The 16,625-nt window shown below is 45.3% G+C and overlaps 1 protein-coding gene across 1 annotated transcript; it reads left to right on the forward strand.

The window, feature by feature from the left end:
- Positions 1 to 1,615: 1,615 nt before the first annotated feature.
- On the forward strand, positions 1,616 to 8,775 carry echdc3 (enoyl CoA hydratase domain containing 3). The gene is made up of 4 exons (XM_043713259.1): positions 1,616 to 1,962; positions 3,824 to 3,921; positions 4,778 to 4,978; positions 8,265 to 8,775. Exons 1-4 carry the CDS (start codon positions 1,677 to 1,679, stop codon positions 8,595 to 8,597), a joined length of 918 nt encoding a protein of 305 aa, XP_043569194.1. The 5' UTR covers positions 1,616 to 1,676; the 3' UTR covers positions 8,598 to 8,775.
- Positions 8,776 to 16,625: the final 7,850 nt, after the last annotated feature.

The following is a 16,625-nucleotide window of genomic DNA, read 5'->3' on the forward strand; positions in this document are numbered from 1 at the left end:
GGGGTCTGTGTAATTTCTAGTGTGACCTGAACCTGGGGGTGGGGGTCTGTGTAATTTCTAGTGTGACCTGAATCTGGGGGTTGGGGTCTGTGTAATTTCTAGTGTGACCTGAACCTGGTGTTGGGGGTCTGTGTAATTTCTAATGTGCCCTGAACCTGGGGGAGGGGGTCTGTGTAATTTCTAGTGTGACCTGAATCTGGGGGTTGGGGTCTGTGTAATTTCTAGTGTGACCTGAACCTGGTGTTGGGGGTCTGTGTAATTTCTAATGTGCCCTGAACCTGGGGGTGGGGCTGGTGGCCTGTGTAATTTCTAATGTGCCCTGAACCTGGGGGTGGGGCTGGTGGCCTGTGTAATTTCTAATGTGCCCTGAACCTGGGGGTGGGGCTGGTGGCCTGTGTAATTTCTAATGTGCCCTGAACCTGGGGGTGGGGCTGGTGGCCTGTGTAATTTCTAATGTGCCCTGAACCGGGGTGGGGGGGTGGGGGTCTGTGTAATTTCTAATGTGCCCTGAACCTGGGGGTGGGGCTGGTGGCCTGTGTAATTTCTAATGTGCCCTGAACCTGGGGGTGGGGCTGGTGGCCTGTGTAATTTCTAATGTGCCCTGAACCTGGGGGTGGGGCTGGTGGCCTGTGTAATTTCTAATGTGCCCTGAACCTGGGGGTGGGGCTGGTGGCCTGTGTAATTTCTAATGTGCCCTGAACCTGGGGGTGGGGCTGGTGGCCTGTGTAATTTCTAATGTGCCCTGAACCTGGGGGTGGGGCTGGTGGCCTGTGTAATTTCTAACTGGGGGTGGGGCTGGTGGCCTGTGTAATTTCTAATCCTTACCCAGTATGACCCAAATGTGACTTCAGACCCACAGTAATATTGTTGCCTCTTAACTGCCCTCTGAGTAATTAGCGAAAGAGCAATAAATGCTGGCCTCACTAGAAACACCCACATCCAGTGAATAACAAACACACAAATAAAGTTTCTGTTTAGAACGGAAATGAGAAACTTCTTCAGCCAGAGGATGGTGAATCTACAGAATTCATTGCCACTGAAGACAATAGAGGCCAGGTCATTGAGTGTATATAAGATGGAGATAGAAAGGCTCTTGAGGATCAAGGGTTACAGGAGAAAGTGGGAATATGGAATTGAGAAACTTATCAGCATTAATTGAATGACGGAGCAGACTTGATGGGCTGAATGGCCTAATATCTGCTCCTATGCCTTATGGTCTTATGGGCTCGAGCAGTGGTTTGTGGGAAGTATTCCAATGTAAGGTAAAAGAGGCAGCCATCTTAAATGGGCAGAATGTTGGCAAAACAGAGAGATTTCAAATCTCCATCAACCATAAGAAATAGGAACAGGGTAGGCCATTCGGCCCCTTGAACTTGCTATGCCATCCAATAGGATCATGGCTGATCGGACATTCCTCACGTCCACATTCCTGCCTTTCCCTGTAACTCTTGATTCCCCGACTGATCAAGAACCTATCTCAGCCTTAAACATACATAAGGACTCTGCCCCCACAGCTCTCTGTGGCAAGGAGTTCCAAAGACTCACAGCCCTCTGAGAGAAGGAATTTCATCTCAGTTCAGTCTTAAATTGACACCTCTTTATTCTGAGACAATACTGTCTCCTAGACTCTCCCACGAGGGGTAACATCCTCAGCATTGACCCTGTCAAGCCCCTTAATGAGATCACCTTTCACTCTTCTAACTCTAATAAGGACAGACCCAAACCAATCAACCTCCCTTCACAAGACAGTGCCTCCATTCCTGGTATCAGCCCAATCAACCTTCTCTGGACTGCCTCCAATGCCAGTCTGTTCCCAGAAAGTAATTTGTCTTCTGTCCAGGTCCATTGTTCTGAATAACCCACAGAAGAGGAATGCTTTGTCGCTGGCCATGTTGGAATCTCTGCGCAGAGACCTCCTCCACGATGCAGAAAGCAATGACCTCCGAGTTATTGTGATCTCAGGTAATTCCAGCCATGATTTAGCATTTAATAGACCGACTTCGATCATAGTGAAGCTCATGTGGTAAAGTAAAACATAGCCAGGGAAATAAGAATGGTGGCTGAGTGGTTAGCCTGCCTCACGGTGTCAGGGACTTGGGTTCAATTCCAACCTTAGGTGACTGTCTGTGTGGAGTTTGCATGTTCTCCCTGTGTTTGTGTGGGTTTCCTCCCACAGTCCAAAAGATGTGCAGGTTAGGTAGATTGACCATAGCGTCCAGGGATGCTTAGGCTAGGTGGATTAGCCCTGAGAGGTGCAGGATTGTAGGGTTAGGGTGGGATGCTCTTTGGAGAGTCAGGGTGGACTTGTCAGGCAGAATGGGATTCCATGGAACTGTGGATGCTGGACATCAGAAATTGCTGGAGAAGCTCAGCAGGTCCGGCAGCATCTGTGGAAAGAGAAACAGACTAAATGTTTCGGATCCAGTGACCCTTCTTCAGAACCAATCTGAATCCGTCCACCTCGGCTTTTAAAAATATTCAATGATTCCCTTCCGCTGCCTTCAGAGGCAGAGAGAGTCCTAACGTTACACAAACCATCTGAGGAAAAAAAAATCTCCCCAGCGCTGACCTAAGAGGGTAAATCTAATTTTAAAGGAACCCTTCTATTTTTTTGGGCGCACCACAAGAGGCTTTCCAAGAACACCTTGTCGAGACCTCTCAGGATTTTGTACACACCTGCCCCTCTCGTAAACCCCAGTGGACACTGAGCCCTGTCTGCACTTGTTATAGGACAATCCAGTCCTTCCAGAGATCAATCCAGTGGGTTTCCTTACAGTAGCCTCCAGTTTATTTCCATCTTTCTTTAAATAAAGATTCAAAACTATTTGGAGAGGAGGTCACACCAATGGCCCTGTATAACCGGGGCTGTCAGGTGACTGTGCCTTAGGAGGGAGAGGTAGACAGAATGAGTGCCTCTGTTACCGGCCCCCTTTAGAGATCAGGTAGCTACTCCCACCAAGATTTGGGCCTCTCCCCTGCCTCCTCCATGATCCCCATGTTCCACCTCCCCCTTCTTGAGGGTTAAATGGCAAAGGGAGGTCCCTGGTTGGTGGGGAAGCTGATTTTTCTGTTGCTAGGGTTAGGAGGCAGAGCCAGCAGAAACATTCTGGCCATGTCTTTTGTTTACCAGTTGGGTAAAATGGTCACTGAGCCGCTGACTCTGTGTGAGTTCTCATTCGGGAACAAGGGTTTGATGGACTGTATGGCCTTCATTACCTGTAAAGTGCTGAGGGAAACATACAGGCTGTCTCTCAATCTCTCTCAGTCTCTCACAACATTACAGAATTGTTTCAGTGCAGAAGGAGGCCATCTATACTAGCCATCTCAGTATTTTGACCAGTGCCAAACTCCTGACTTTGCCCCTTCTCTTTCTCACTCTCTGGCACTGTCTCCCACTCTCACTGTTTCTCTCTCTCTTCCCTCTCTGTCTCTTTCCCACTCTTCCTATTTCTCTCTCTTTCCCTTTCTCTTTCTCCCTCTGTCTCCCACTCTTGCTGCTTATCTCTCTCTCTCCTCCCTCTCTATCTCTCTTTCTCATTCTCATGGTTCTCTCTTTCCCTCCGTCTTCCTCTCTGCCTCTGCTCCTCTCTCTCCTACTCTCTCCCCCTCTACTTTGTCTCTCTCTTTCTCCCTCTCTACATCTGTCACTCTCACTCTCCCCACACAGAGATCTGAGAGTGCAGAAAGCAAGAAAATAATCAACTCTTATTTAGCAGAAGAATATGTTTATGAGTCATTGCTAGAAATGTTTCTATTTATTCTACTTGTAATATTAGCGTCATATTTCCATTCGAGGCTGATACTGTGTGATTGGTGCATACAGCTGAAGGACCTGTATTTTCATCTGGCCACAACCTCAAGGAACTAACATCTGCTGAAGGATGGGATCATCACGCTGAGGTGTTTGCAGTCTGCACGGACGTAAGCTGATCATTTTACACTTAATGGAATGAATAACAATGACAATTATGCCCTGCCTTTAACAGCAACTTATTGTTACTTTAACAGAATAAAATAAAGATGATTATCAAGCCAGATTTAACACTGAGCTGCATAAGAAGATAGTGGGGTGGAATCCGAAAGAGGTGGAGTGATTTAGGAAACAAATGTAGGACTTTAGTGCCCATGGAGCTGTTAGCATGGTCACTCAAGTTAGAGTGCCAGTCCAGAGGGTTGCTTCCTCATTAGAAAGGGGAAGCAGTGGCCTACTGGTATTATCACTGCATTGTTAATCCAGAGTCAAAATGTGTGGTGCTGGAAAAGCACAGCCGGTCAGGCAGCATCCGAGGAGCAGGAGAGTCGACATTTCGAGCATAAGCTCTTCAGCTTATGCCCGAAGCATTGATTCTCCTGCTCCTTGGATGCTGCCTGACCTGCTGTGCTCTTCCAGCACCACACATTTTGACTCTGATCTCCAGCGTCTGCAGTCCTCACTTTCTCCCTGTTAATCTGGAGACCCAGATAATGTTCTGGGGACCCGGCGTCAAATCCCACCATGGCAGATCATGGAATTTGAATTCAATGACAAGTCAACCGATGACCATGAATCATCAATTGTCGAGAAAAACCCATCTGGTTCACTGATGTCCTTTAGGGTAGGAAACTGCCATCCTTAACTGGTCTGACCTACTATAGATAATAGAGACATGCAGTAGCCCCATGGGAAGCGGGCCATACAGGAGGAGGGGCTGAGAAATGATCTTGAGTGAAGAGGTTTCAGGAGTGAGATGGCAGTACAGTTAAAGGTTCTGCTGATCAAACTTCCTACAATTTACAGGTTATGAATCTGATTCAGGATATGCCGGTGCCAGTCATTGCAAAAGTTAATGGTTTAGCCACCGCTGCTGGCTGCCAGCTCGTTGCCAGCTGTGACATCGCGGTGGCATCAGAGAAATCGAGGTTTGCAACTCCAGGAGTCAATGTCGGGCTCTTCTGCTCCACACCAGCTGTCGCTGTGGGGCGATCGCTTCCTCGGAAGGTATGCCTTACAATCACAGAATCACAGAAATAGGTCATTCAGTCCACACTGACCCTTCAAAGAGCAGCCCACCCACACCCCTACCCTATCCCTGTACCCTGCATTTCCCATGGCTAACCCACCTAGCCTGCACATCTGTAAGACATAGGAGCAGATATTAGGCCATTCAGCCCATCAAGTCTGCTCCGCCATTCAATCGTGGTTGATAAGTTTCTCAACCCCATTCTCCCGCTTTCTCTCCTTAAACCTTGATACCCAGGAACCTATCTATCTCCGTCTTAAATACACCAGTGACCTGGCCTCCACAGACCTCTGTGGCAAAGAATTCCATAGATTCACTACCTTCTGGCTGAAGAAGCCAGAGACACTATGGACAATGTGGGTAATCCCACGGCCTATTCACCTGACCTGCACATGTTTGGACTGTGGGAGGAAACCAGAGCACTCGGAGGAACCCCACACAGACAGTTACCCGAGGCTGGAATTGAACCCGGGTCCCTGGCACTGTGAGGCAGCAGTGCTAACCACTAAGCCACTGTGTCACCCAATCATTTCACATTTTCAGGAATTACAAGTGTTCATCATAAATGTGATTCCCCATCACTGTTAGCAGCACTGGAATCTTATGCAATTTAAAATGCTTTTGATTTCTGTGGAGGGCTGCTAATTGTTAAAGTTCTGAAAGGTGAGCCACTGGACTAAAGGCAGAAAAGGAAATAACTTGCATTTTAATAGCGCCTTTCATGACCCCAGCAATTCCAATGTTCTCTTGAAACAGTGAAGTACTTTTGAAATGTAGTCACTGTTGTAGTGTAGCCAGTGTTGGATTGAGTTGGACAAAGTTAAACGTCGCACAACACCAGGTTGTAATCCAACAGGTTTATTTGGAAGTACAGGCTTTTGGAGCACTGCTCCTTCATCAGGTAGCTACCTGACAAAGGAGCAATGCTGTGAAAGCTTGTACTTCCAAATAAACCTGTTGACTATAACCTACTGTTGTAATGTTCACAAGGCAAAAACCAGTTTTACCCAGAAACAGCAAAGTGGCAATAATCAGAAAGTGTGCTGTCAGTCAGTGAATGGGATCTTTAATACTGGTCTGGGAGAGTCAGATTGGGCATCAGTTACATGTCTCATCCAAAACATGTGAAATAGTCGCAAAGTGGGCCATTCAGCCCCTTCAGCCTGCCCTGTCATTCAATAAGATCATGACATTCCCACCCACTCCCAATAATATTTGATTACATTGGCTAATTAAAATCCATTGACCTCCACCTTAAAAATAAACAATGTCCCTCCCTCCACATGACACCCCTGGCAGTGCAGTGCTCCCTCAGTACTGCCCTTGAAGCATCATCTGCTGTACTTTTCCAGCACCACGAATCCAGAATCTGGTTTCCAGCATCCGCGGTCATTGTTTTTACCTTGAAGCATCAGCCCTGCTTTTGGGTTGGAGTGAGACTAGAACTCACACCTTCCTTTTTCAGGCTGACCCTTTCTTCCCAATAAAAAAACCATTCCTTCATTCCAGTGCTCCCTGGTTCTTCCCAAGCCAAAAATGTATAAACATGGAACAAGATGAGGCCACTCGGCCCTTTGAGTCTGCTCCCCATTCAGTAAGATCCTGATCTGTTTTTAACTTCAATTCTACATTCCTGCATAATCCTGATCATTTTTCATCTCCTTGATCATCAAGAATTTTTCCTCATCTCTAACTGAAGAGGGTGGTAACTTATTATTGAACCAAGACCCCTAGATCTAGATTTTTCCAAAGGAGGGAAACATCCTCTCCATACCCACCTGGTCAATTCCCCTCAGGATCTTACATGTTTCAATTAAGTTACCTCAAACTGTTCTAAATTCCAGAAGATACAGGCTCAGCCTGTCCAGCCATTCCTCATAAAGCAATCCATTAATTCCAGGGATTAGTCTAGTAAACTTTCTCTCAACTGTTTCCAATGTATTAACATTCTTCTGTGAGTACTGTGACCAGTAGTACACACAGTACTCTAGATGTGGTCTCACCAATGTTCTGTATAACTAAGTTAAAAATCACACAACACCAGGTTATAGTCCAACAGGTTTATGTGGAAGCACTAACTTTCGGAGCGCTGCTCCTTCATCAGGTAGCTACTGGGGCAGGATGATAACTAAAGTATAACCTCCCTACTCCTGCATTCAACTCTCCTCACAATAAACCATCACATTCTATTAGATTTCCTGATTCTTACTAGACCTGCAGACTAGTCTGTGATTGGTGCACTAGGACACACAGAGGCCTTCTCATGAGGAGATGGGAATGTCGAATATGAAATACAGGAATAAGCAGCCAGGATCTTATTGAATGGCAGAGCAGAAAGAAAGACCAAATGGCCCACATCCACATTTTGGAAGTGACATTAAACTGAGGCCCAGTCTGTTCCCTCTGATTGACATTAAAGATCCCACAACACATCAGAGAAGGACAGGGAAATCAGTCCTTGCATCTCAGAGCTCTGTAACCTCTCACCATTTAGATAATATGCTATTTTATTCTTTCTGCCAAAATGGACAATTGTAGTCTTTCTCATATTAAACTCCATTTGCCAGATCTTTGCCCACTCACTCATTGTAGGCTCCTTCGAAACTCATAACTGTGTTTAGAGAGTTAAAGCTTCATAGAGATACACAGCACTTCAGCCCAACTCGTCCGCGTGAACCATATATCCTAAATATATCTAGTCCCATTGCCCATTTTAGCCCATGTGTCCACAGCAAATGTATCTAACCTCAGCCTCTTCATTCAAATGATTTATACAGGGGCTTCCCGATTTACGAATGTCTGACTTATAAATGCTCATACCTGCAAACGCAATCCCATACAGGGGTGTAATATTAAGGATCCAACATACAATTGTTTCCCATACTTGTGAACGATTTTTAAAATTGTTTTGCACCGTGTTCCGACTTGCATACAAATCGACTTGGGAACAGAGTCAAGAACTGAACCTGTTTGTAACGCAGGCACGGTCTGTATAAATGATATGGAAGGGGGAATATTAAAAAGGCACTTTGGCCTGTGTCAGTATGCAGAGGTGCCATGTTGGACTGGGGTGGACAAAGTCAGAAGTCACATGACACCAGATGGAGCAGCGCTCCGAAAGCTTGTGATTTCAAACAAATCTGTTGGACTATAACGTGGTGTCATGTGACTTCTGACTTTGTGTCAATATGATCAGGGAAGGAATGTGTTTGTCTACTCAACCTTTGTTGTGCAGAAGAATTGAATAAATTCCATTCATGACAGGTTGCTTTAGAAATGCTGTTTACCGGAGAGCCTATTTCTGCCCATGATGCATTGCTGCACGGACTGGTTAGTCGGGTGGTGCCTGAGGACAAACTGGACGAGGTGACTATGAAAATTGCGAACAAAATCTGTGAAGCAAGCAGGTCTGTTATCGCGCTGGGAAAAGCCACATTTTACAAACAAATGGCCCACAACCGAAACGAAGCATATCAAATTGCTGCACAGGTCATGGTGGACAACCTGGCACTGAGGGATGGTCAGGAAGGAATTCAGTCTTTCATCCAGAAGAGGAAACCTGTGTGGAGACATTCCACTGAAAGGGCACATGAGTAACAGTCTCCGCCCATCTTGGTGTGTGCAGTGTTTCTGGGTAAAGGTGCACTACTCTGAAGCCTAATAGCTATAAAATTCCCAATGTGAGATCTGATCCCTTCAAGGAACTTCATTTCTACTTGGAATGAATTGTAAATATAATACGGATGTTATTACAAATAAAGAAGATTGTAATTTATGTAAAAAGTAATGTTTGCACTACACATGTACCAGGCAATGAGCATTTCCAGTTAGAGACAATTTAACCATTACCCCTTCTTATTCAATGGTGTTACCATCAGCGAATCCCCCACTATCAACATTCTGGGGCTTACCATTGACGAGAAACTCAACTGACCTCAAGACACAAACACGGTGGCGACAAGAGCATGTTAGAGGCTAGGAATACACCTCCTGACTCCCCAAAACCTTTCCAGCATCTATACAACACAAGTCAGGAGTGTGATGGAATACTCCTCACTTGCCTGGATGGGTGTAGCTCCAACAACCCTCAAGAAGCTTGACACCATCCAGGACAAAGCAGCCCGCTTGATTGGCACCACATCCACAAACATCCACTCCAAACATTGACGCTCAGTAGCAGCAGTGTGTACCATCTACAAGATGCACTGCAGAAAGTGCTCCTTAGACACCTTATAGGGCACCTTCCAAACCCACAACCACTTCCATCTGGAAGGACAAGGGCAGCAGATATGTAGGAACACCACTCCCTGCAAGTTCCTCTCCGAGCCACTCACCATCCTAACTTGGAAATATATCGCTGTTCCTTCAGTGTCACTGGGTCAAACTCCTGGGACTCCCTCCCTAAGGACATCGTGGACTGCAGCAGTTCAAGAAGGCAGCTCACCTCCACCTTCTCAAGGGGCAACTTAGGAAAGGCAAGAAATGTTAGCCCAGCCAGCAATGCCCACATCCCATTAACAATTAATTTTTAAAAAAATAATTACTTGTTTTGGAATTGTAATGAAAATGTAAAGAAAAACTGTGATAGATTACAGAATTATGCCACAGAAGAGACCATTCAGCCCATCGTAACTGTACCCACCCATTGGAAGAGCTCTCTGTTTATCTCACTCTCCAGCTCTCCATTCTCCCTTTAATGTCCCTTTTCAAGTATTTATCCAATCTTTCTTTTAAGAGTTACTGCTGGATCTGTTTCCATTGCCCTTTCATTCACTACATTGCAGTTCACATCAACTCACTGGGCCCAAACAAATTCTCCTTATTGCGTCTCGTGGTCTTCTGCCAGTCCATACAAATTCATCTCATCTGGTTTCTGTCCCTCATGCCTGCGAGAACTGGTGGGGGAGTCCAAAATTAGAGGGCATAGGTTTAGGGTGAGAGAGGAAAAACTTAAAAGGGACCTAAGGGGCAACTTGTTCGCGCAGAGGGTGGTGCGTGTATGGAAATGAGCTGCCAGAGGAAGTGTGGAGGCTGGTACAATTACAACCTTTCAAAGGCATCTCCATGGGTATTTGAATAGGAAGGGTTTAGAGACTTATGGGACAAGCGCTGGCAAATGGAACTAGATTAATTTAGAGTATCTGGTCAGCATGGACGAGTGGGACTGAAGGGTCTGTTTCTGTGTTGTACAGCTCTACATCTCTGATTGAAAGGTGGTTCTGAATTCCTGAAGGCTCAGTGTTTTTAACTAGTGTCTTGAGTTACCTGACTGTGCAGCTGCTGCTTGTCGTTACTCCTGCTATGGTGTTTGCACTCACATCTGTCTTGTACCGTCTTCACATCCCTCTGTAACCACTTTGTGACATCCATCATCCAACTACATCCAGGTCAATCCTGCTTTCTGCTGCCCTCCAGTCAGTCCTCTAGAAGAGATCTTTGTAGCTTCTCAGCTCTGATCAAACACACAAAATGCTGACATTACAGGTAATTATAGAGTTCGATGTGCTCTTGTAAAAATGTCTTTGTAGCTTTTCTATCGCACTGTTATAGGGATGAGGAAAAGTCAGGTTTGCTCCCCTCTTGAATCCGTGAGTCTTGACTGGGCTACACTGGTGAAGGTTTTGTTATAATGGGCTTCGGCATTTCTGGCTTACTGAAGAGAAATCTGTTGGGGTCTCTGTACTGATTGCTAACTCATAAGAACACATGAGTTAGGACCAACAGTAGGCCATTTGGCCCCTCAAGTCTATTCCTCCATTCAATAAGGTCATGGATGATCTGCTTCTGGCCTTAACCCATATTCCTGTTTACCAGCTGCCCTTTTTGACACCTTTGTTTGTGAAGAATCTGTCTTCCTCCACCTTAAACATATTCAATGACCCTGCCTCCCCCTCTCTGGGGAAGATTATTTCTCACACTCGCAACACTTTGAGAGAAAGAGATTGTCATCTTTGTCTTAATTGGGAGATCCCTTATTCTTACCCAGTATTCTCCTCGTTGTAGTCACTCGTACGAGGAGTAACATCTTTTTAGTTACACTTTGATGTGGAGTTGCCAGAGTTGGACTGGGTTGAACAAGTCACACGACACCAGGTTATAGTCCAATAGAAAGCGTTGCTCCTAAAGCTAGTGATTTCAGATAAACCTGTTGGACTATTACCTGGCGTCACGTGATTTTTGACTGAGTTACACTTTGGCGGCATACTCCTTGTCATTGTAGGAGTGATCCTCCAATCCATGGTCATACAGCATGCCAACACTCACTTTCAAAGTTCCCAAATGAATAATTTTCATCCAGTGTGGACATGGGATCAGTATCCTTGACAGCCCATCCCAGCATGGAGCCGTACCTGTCAGATAAGAATGGGAAACCTCTGAGGAGTTTCATGGGTCAATTCTTAGGATGAAAGGGTTTGTTTAACAAGGAAGAGTTGAACGTGTTGAGTCGGTACTTGTTGGGAGTTTAGAAGAACGAGAGGTGACCTTATCGAAACCTTTAACAATCTGAGGGGTCTTAGGTGCTGAAACGATTTGTCACCATCAGGGAAATCTAGAAATGGGGATAGTTTCAAAATAAAAGGTGGTCCACTTCAAAATGAGATGAAGGAAAATTTTGGAATTCTTTTCACTGGACAGCAGTGAAGACTGAGCCATTGACTGTGGGGTTAGATTCAAGGCTCATAGAGTCATAGTGCACAGTTAGACAGATTTACGAACAAAGAGGAAATGGTGGAGGCTGGTACAATTACAGCATTTAAAAGGCATCTGCAAGGAACAGGAAGGGTTTAGAGAGATATGGGCCAAGTGCTGGCAAATGTGGCCAGGCTAGGTTCAGACATCTGGTCAGCATGGATGAGTTGGAACGAAGGGTCTGTTACCATACTCTACATCTCTATGACTGAGGAGATCAAGCAGGTAAGTGGAATTGGTCCCAAGATGAGATCAGCCATACTCCAGACTCCAGGGAACATCACAGTTCAGTTCAGTTCAGTCTCATGGATCATGATGTAGAGGTGCTGCTGTTGGACTGGCTGGGCAAAATCAGAAGTCACTTGACACCAGGTTATAGTCTGGCAGATTTATTTGAAATCACAAGCTTTCGCAGCACTGCTCCTTCATCAGGTGAAGCCAGGACACTGAGCAGCACTCCAAAAACTTGTGATTTCAAATAAACCTGTTGGACTGTAACCTGGTGTCGTGTGACTTCTGATCTCAGACTCAAGGGGGCAGTAGATCACAAACTTATCCACTGAACTAAATTAGTCTTCAAAGATTGGATCTACTAGACAACAAAGTTGGAGAGAAAATAATTTTCAAAGGGGTTCTGTGTAGTTTCAGGTGAAATTCTGCAAAGATAAAGTCTCACGCACTTTTGTTTCCAGTGTTCTTTCCAACACTGCTTGTGATAATTTGGGGTTTGATCGCACAGTTTGCTTTCTGAAAGACCTTCAAAGAAATTTCCACAAACAAACCTTGCAATCAGCATGTGAGGTCACACTGCTTCGATAACACGTTCATTGCAATTTGCAAAACCTAGGGTTTAGTCATTGTTCCTCTTGGAACAACCTTCGTTAAATATAGTTTTACGTAACTCTGCTGCAGACATTTTGGATTAGCAGATTGTAAAATTAAATCAGGTTTTAACATCTGCGCAGCTACCAAACCTAGCATTGAGTGAGGAACCGTGATTAGCGTAGCTTTAAGTACACAAACACAATTGCAGGAAGAGTTTAGGGTTCAAATGGCAAATTAAATCTTCTTTTGCCTCTAATACACCTTTTGATATTTGTTGCTCTTAACAAGAAATGGTTTGCATATGTTATGCTTCAAAGAATCTTAAAGATGTTACAACACAGGAAACTATTCAGCCTGTGTATTCCATGAAGACTGTCTACAAATGCAGTCCAGCTCATCCCATTCCACCATCCTTTCCCTGTAATCTTCCTAACATTCCCACTTCAAGCATTTACCCAGTTTCCTTCATAGTTATCCCATAGTGTCCTCTCCACACACCCCCCAAAATGTTTTTAATTCAACCACAGAATGTGGGCATCACCAGTAATGTTTGTTGTTCATTCCTAATTGCCCTTGAGAATGCGATGGTGAGTCACTTCCTTGATGACTGAATAACTTGCCAGGCCGTTTCAGAATGATAAGAGTTAAGGACGATGTTGTTGGTCTGGAGTCACGTGTAGTCGGAGGGGTAGGGCTGGGAAATTTCCCTCCCGAAAGGACATAAACGAAACAATGTTTTTCAGATCCAAGCCAGTTGATATACAGAAACTCAAGCCTCAGTGGATAGGGTTTATTGATTACTCAATCTTACAGCTCACTCTGCCACCCCACCCAATGCTGCTACAGGTACTCTAACTACTAACCATATGTTTCTTCATAACCTTAAATAATTTCCCAGTGTGAGCAATCAGATAGTTACAAACAGATGGGTTTTTTAACAGCAATAGAGTAGTTATACTATCACCATTACCTGGTTCAAGTTTATTTCTTCGAGGAGAAAGTGAGGTCTGCAGATGCTGGAGATCAAAGTTGAAACTTTATTGCTGGAACAGCACAGCAGGTCAGGCAGCATCCAGGGAACAGGAGATTCGACGTTTCGGGCACAGGCCCTTCTTCAGGAATGATTCCTGAAGAAGGGCCTGTGCCCGAAACGTCGAATCTCCTGTTCCCTGGATGCTGCCTGACCTGCTGTGCTGTTCCAGCAATAAAGTTTCAACTCAAGTTTATTTCTAATTCACAGATTTATTTTCAAAAGTGCTTTGTTTGATTTGAATTGCTTTGACCAAATTGTTAATCCAGGCCTCTCAATTCCCTTATAACACAACTGCAATGCTACTGTTTCTATGTAAACTCCCCATAGTTTCAAAGGAAGCCAGGTACCATTCATCTGCAGTAGAGAGTCCAGGACATCAAGCTGTTCCAGGAAACAATGACCTGGTTTTATTTGTTCCCTTTCTGTCCTAGCACATGAACTGTCATAGAGTAATAGTGATGTACAGTACAGAAACAGATCCTTCGGTCCAACTTGTCCATGCCAACCAGATATCCCAACTCAATCTAGTCCCACCTGCCAGCACCTGGCCCATTTCCCTCCAAACTGTTTCTGTTCATATACCCACCCAGATGCCTTTTAAATGTTGTAATTGTACCAGCCTCCACCACTTCCTCTGCCAGCTCATTCCCAACAGGTACCACCCTCTGTGTGAAAACGTTGCCCCTTAGATCTCTTTTATACCTTTCCCCCTCACCCTAAACCTATGCCCTCTAGTTCTGCACTCCCCCCACCCCAGGGAAAAGACCTTGTCTTTTTATCCTATCCTTGCTCCTCATGATTTTAAAAATCTCTATAACGTCACCCCTCAGCCTCCGATGCTCCAGGGAAAACAGTCCCAGCCTGTTCAACCTCTCCCTATAGCTCAAATCCTACAACCCCAGCAACATCCTTGTAAATCTTTGTCCATTCCAGCAAGATTGGTGAATGTGTCTGATTAGCGAAAAAAAACTAATACATCATCCCCACTCTGATACTTTATAGTCATAGAGTCATAGAGATGTACAGCATGGAAACAAACCCTTCGGTCCAACCCGTCCATGCCGACCAGATATCCCAACCCAATCTACTCCCATCTGTCAGCGCCTGGCCCATATCCCTCCAAACCCTTCCTATTCATATACCCATCCAAATACCTCTTAAATGTTGCAATTGTACCAGCCTCCACCACATCCTCTGGCAGCTCATTCCATACACGTACCACCCTCTGCGTGAAAAAGTTGCCCCTTTGGTCTCTTTTATATCCTTCCCCTCTCACCCTAAACCTATGCCCTGTAGTTCTGGACTCCCCGACCCCAGGGAAAAGACTTTGTCTATTTACCCTATCCATGCCCCTCATAATTTTGTAAACCTCTATAAGGTCACTCCTCAGCCTGAGAATATTTCTGCAATTTCTACAGTGGAAACTCAATATTTATGAAGATGTTTCAATATTACAGACACATCCATTTGTGTTGGTGTTGTGTTCTGCTCCTTTCCTGTCTATTATTCCCTTCATGCCTCGTTCAAGTTCAAGCACACCGTAATCCTACCATGGGCCATAGGGCTGCTCGCTCATTAGGGATGGCTGGTAATGGTCCGTGGTAGGATTATGGTGTTATTGAACTTGAGCAAGGCATGAAGGGGATGATGGTTTAACCTGAGGGCCACCACATCTCATGAAGTTGAGAAGGAGAGTCCTTCTTAGTAACCTCAGCTGGTGTGGGAATTGGACCCACTATGTTAGTATCACTCAACGTTGTAGAGCAGCTGTCTAACCAACAGAGCTCATGTACCCTCCTCAACTTCAGTTGACTGGATGGCTGGTTTGTGATGCCAACAGCGTGGGTTCAGTTCCCACACTGTCTCATGTTACCAATGAAGCACTTTCTTTCTCAGTTCTACCCCCTGATGTGTGCTGACCTTCAGGTTAAACGTCACCAGTTGTCTCTCGCTCATGAGAGAGTAGCCCTAAGGTCCAGTGGGACAATGGTGACTATAACACAACACAGAATTCACTTGTGAACCTAGATACTGAGCGTCAGCAACTGTGTCACCTCATCCAACCTATCCCCTGTGGTCATACATACCCATTTAGAGATGGGAGGGACTCAAGACAAACATTAAAGACAATAAACTCAGAATAATCTTTTGCTTCTCAAACTCAGAAATGAAGAACTCCGCTGTGTGATTATAACCACTGAGGCTAACAAACCCAACACATACAAGGATCAAAGTCAGATACTTCTGAAGAAATGTCACTGAACTCTATGTTTCTGTCTCCATAGATGCTGTCAGATGTGCAGAGTTTCTCCAGCCATTTCTATTTCTGTTTCAATTCAGGATATGTCTGGTCAGTGCAGTTTAATAACACATCACATGAGTCCATTAATCCACCGGGCCATCAGGTAGCTGCTTAGTTATTAATGCAAAGTTTAATTTTAGTCATGACCATGTTGTCTGTGTTTCCTGAATCTCCTCAATTTTCTATTCCCTCGTTCTTGCACGAGGGTGACCAGCCTCTACGAGGCCATTGTCTCCACAAGAATAATCCACAATACTAGCACACAATAAGCACAATAAGCACAATAAGGAGTAGCCATGGGCATCCGCATGGGCCCCAGCTATGCCAGGAGTAGCCATGGGCACCCGCATGGGCCCCAGCTATGCCAGGCTCTTCGTAGGATATGTGGAACAATCCATCTTCCGCAACTACACTGGCCCCACCCCCCACCTTTTCCTCCGCGACATCGATGACTGTATCGGCGCCGCCTCGTGCTCCCACGAGGAAGTTGAACAGTTCATCCACTTCACCAACACCTTCCAACCCGACCTCAAATTCACCTGGACAGTCCCAGATTCCTCCCTCCCCTTCCTCGACCCTTCTATTTCTATCTCAGGCGACAGAATCAACACGGACATCTACTACAAACCGACCGACTCCCACAGCTACCTAGACTACACCTCCTCCCACCCTGCCCCCTGTAAAAACGCCATCCCATTCTCCCAATTACTTCGTCTCCGCCGCATCTGCTCCCAGGAGGACCAGTTCAAAATACGTACAACACAGATGGCCCCCT

Source organism: Chiloscyllium plagiosum, chromosome 23, assembly GCF_004010195.1.
Source record: "Chiloscyllium plagiosum isolate BGI_BamShark_2017 chromosome 23, ASM401019v2, whole genome shotgun sequence".
Classification (NCBI taxonomy): Eukaryota; Metazoa; Chordata; class Chondrichthyes; order Orectolobiformes; family Hemiscylliidae; genus Chiloscyllium; species Chiloscyllium plagiosum.

What these genes read in the sequence shown, in the direction of transcription:
- echdc3 (XM_043713259.1), top strand. Translation starts at nt 1,677, where the DNA reads ATGAGATCACCTTTCACTCTTCTAACTCTAATAAGGACAGACCCAAAC. An exon ending in CCGAGTTATTGTGATCTCAG is followed by an intron (nt 1,963 to 3,823) that starts GTAATTCCAGCC and finishes TGGTGCATACAG; the next exon opens with CTGAAGGACCTGTATTTTCA. An exon ending in GGCGATCGCTTCCTCGGAAG is followed by an intron (nt 4,979 to 8,264) that starts GTATGCCTTACA and finishes CATTCATGACAG; the next exon opens with GTTGCTTTAGAAATGCTGTT.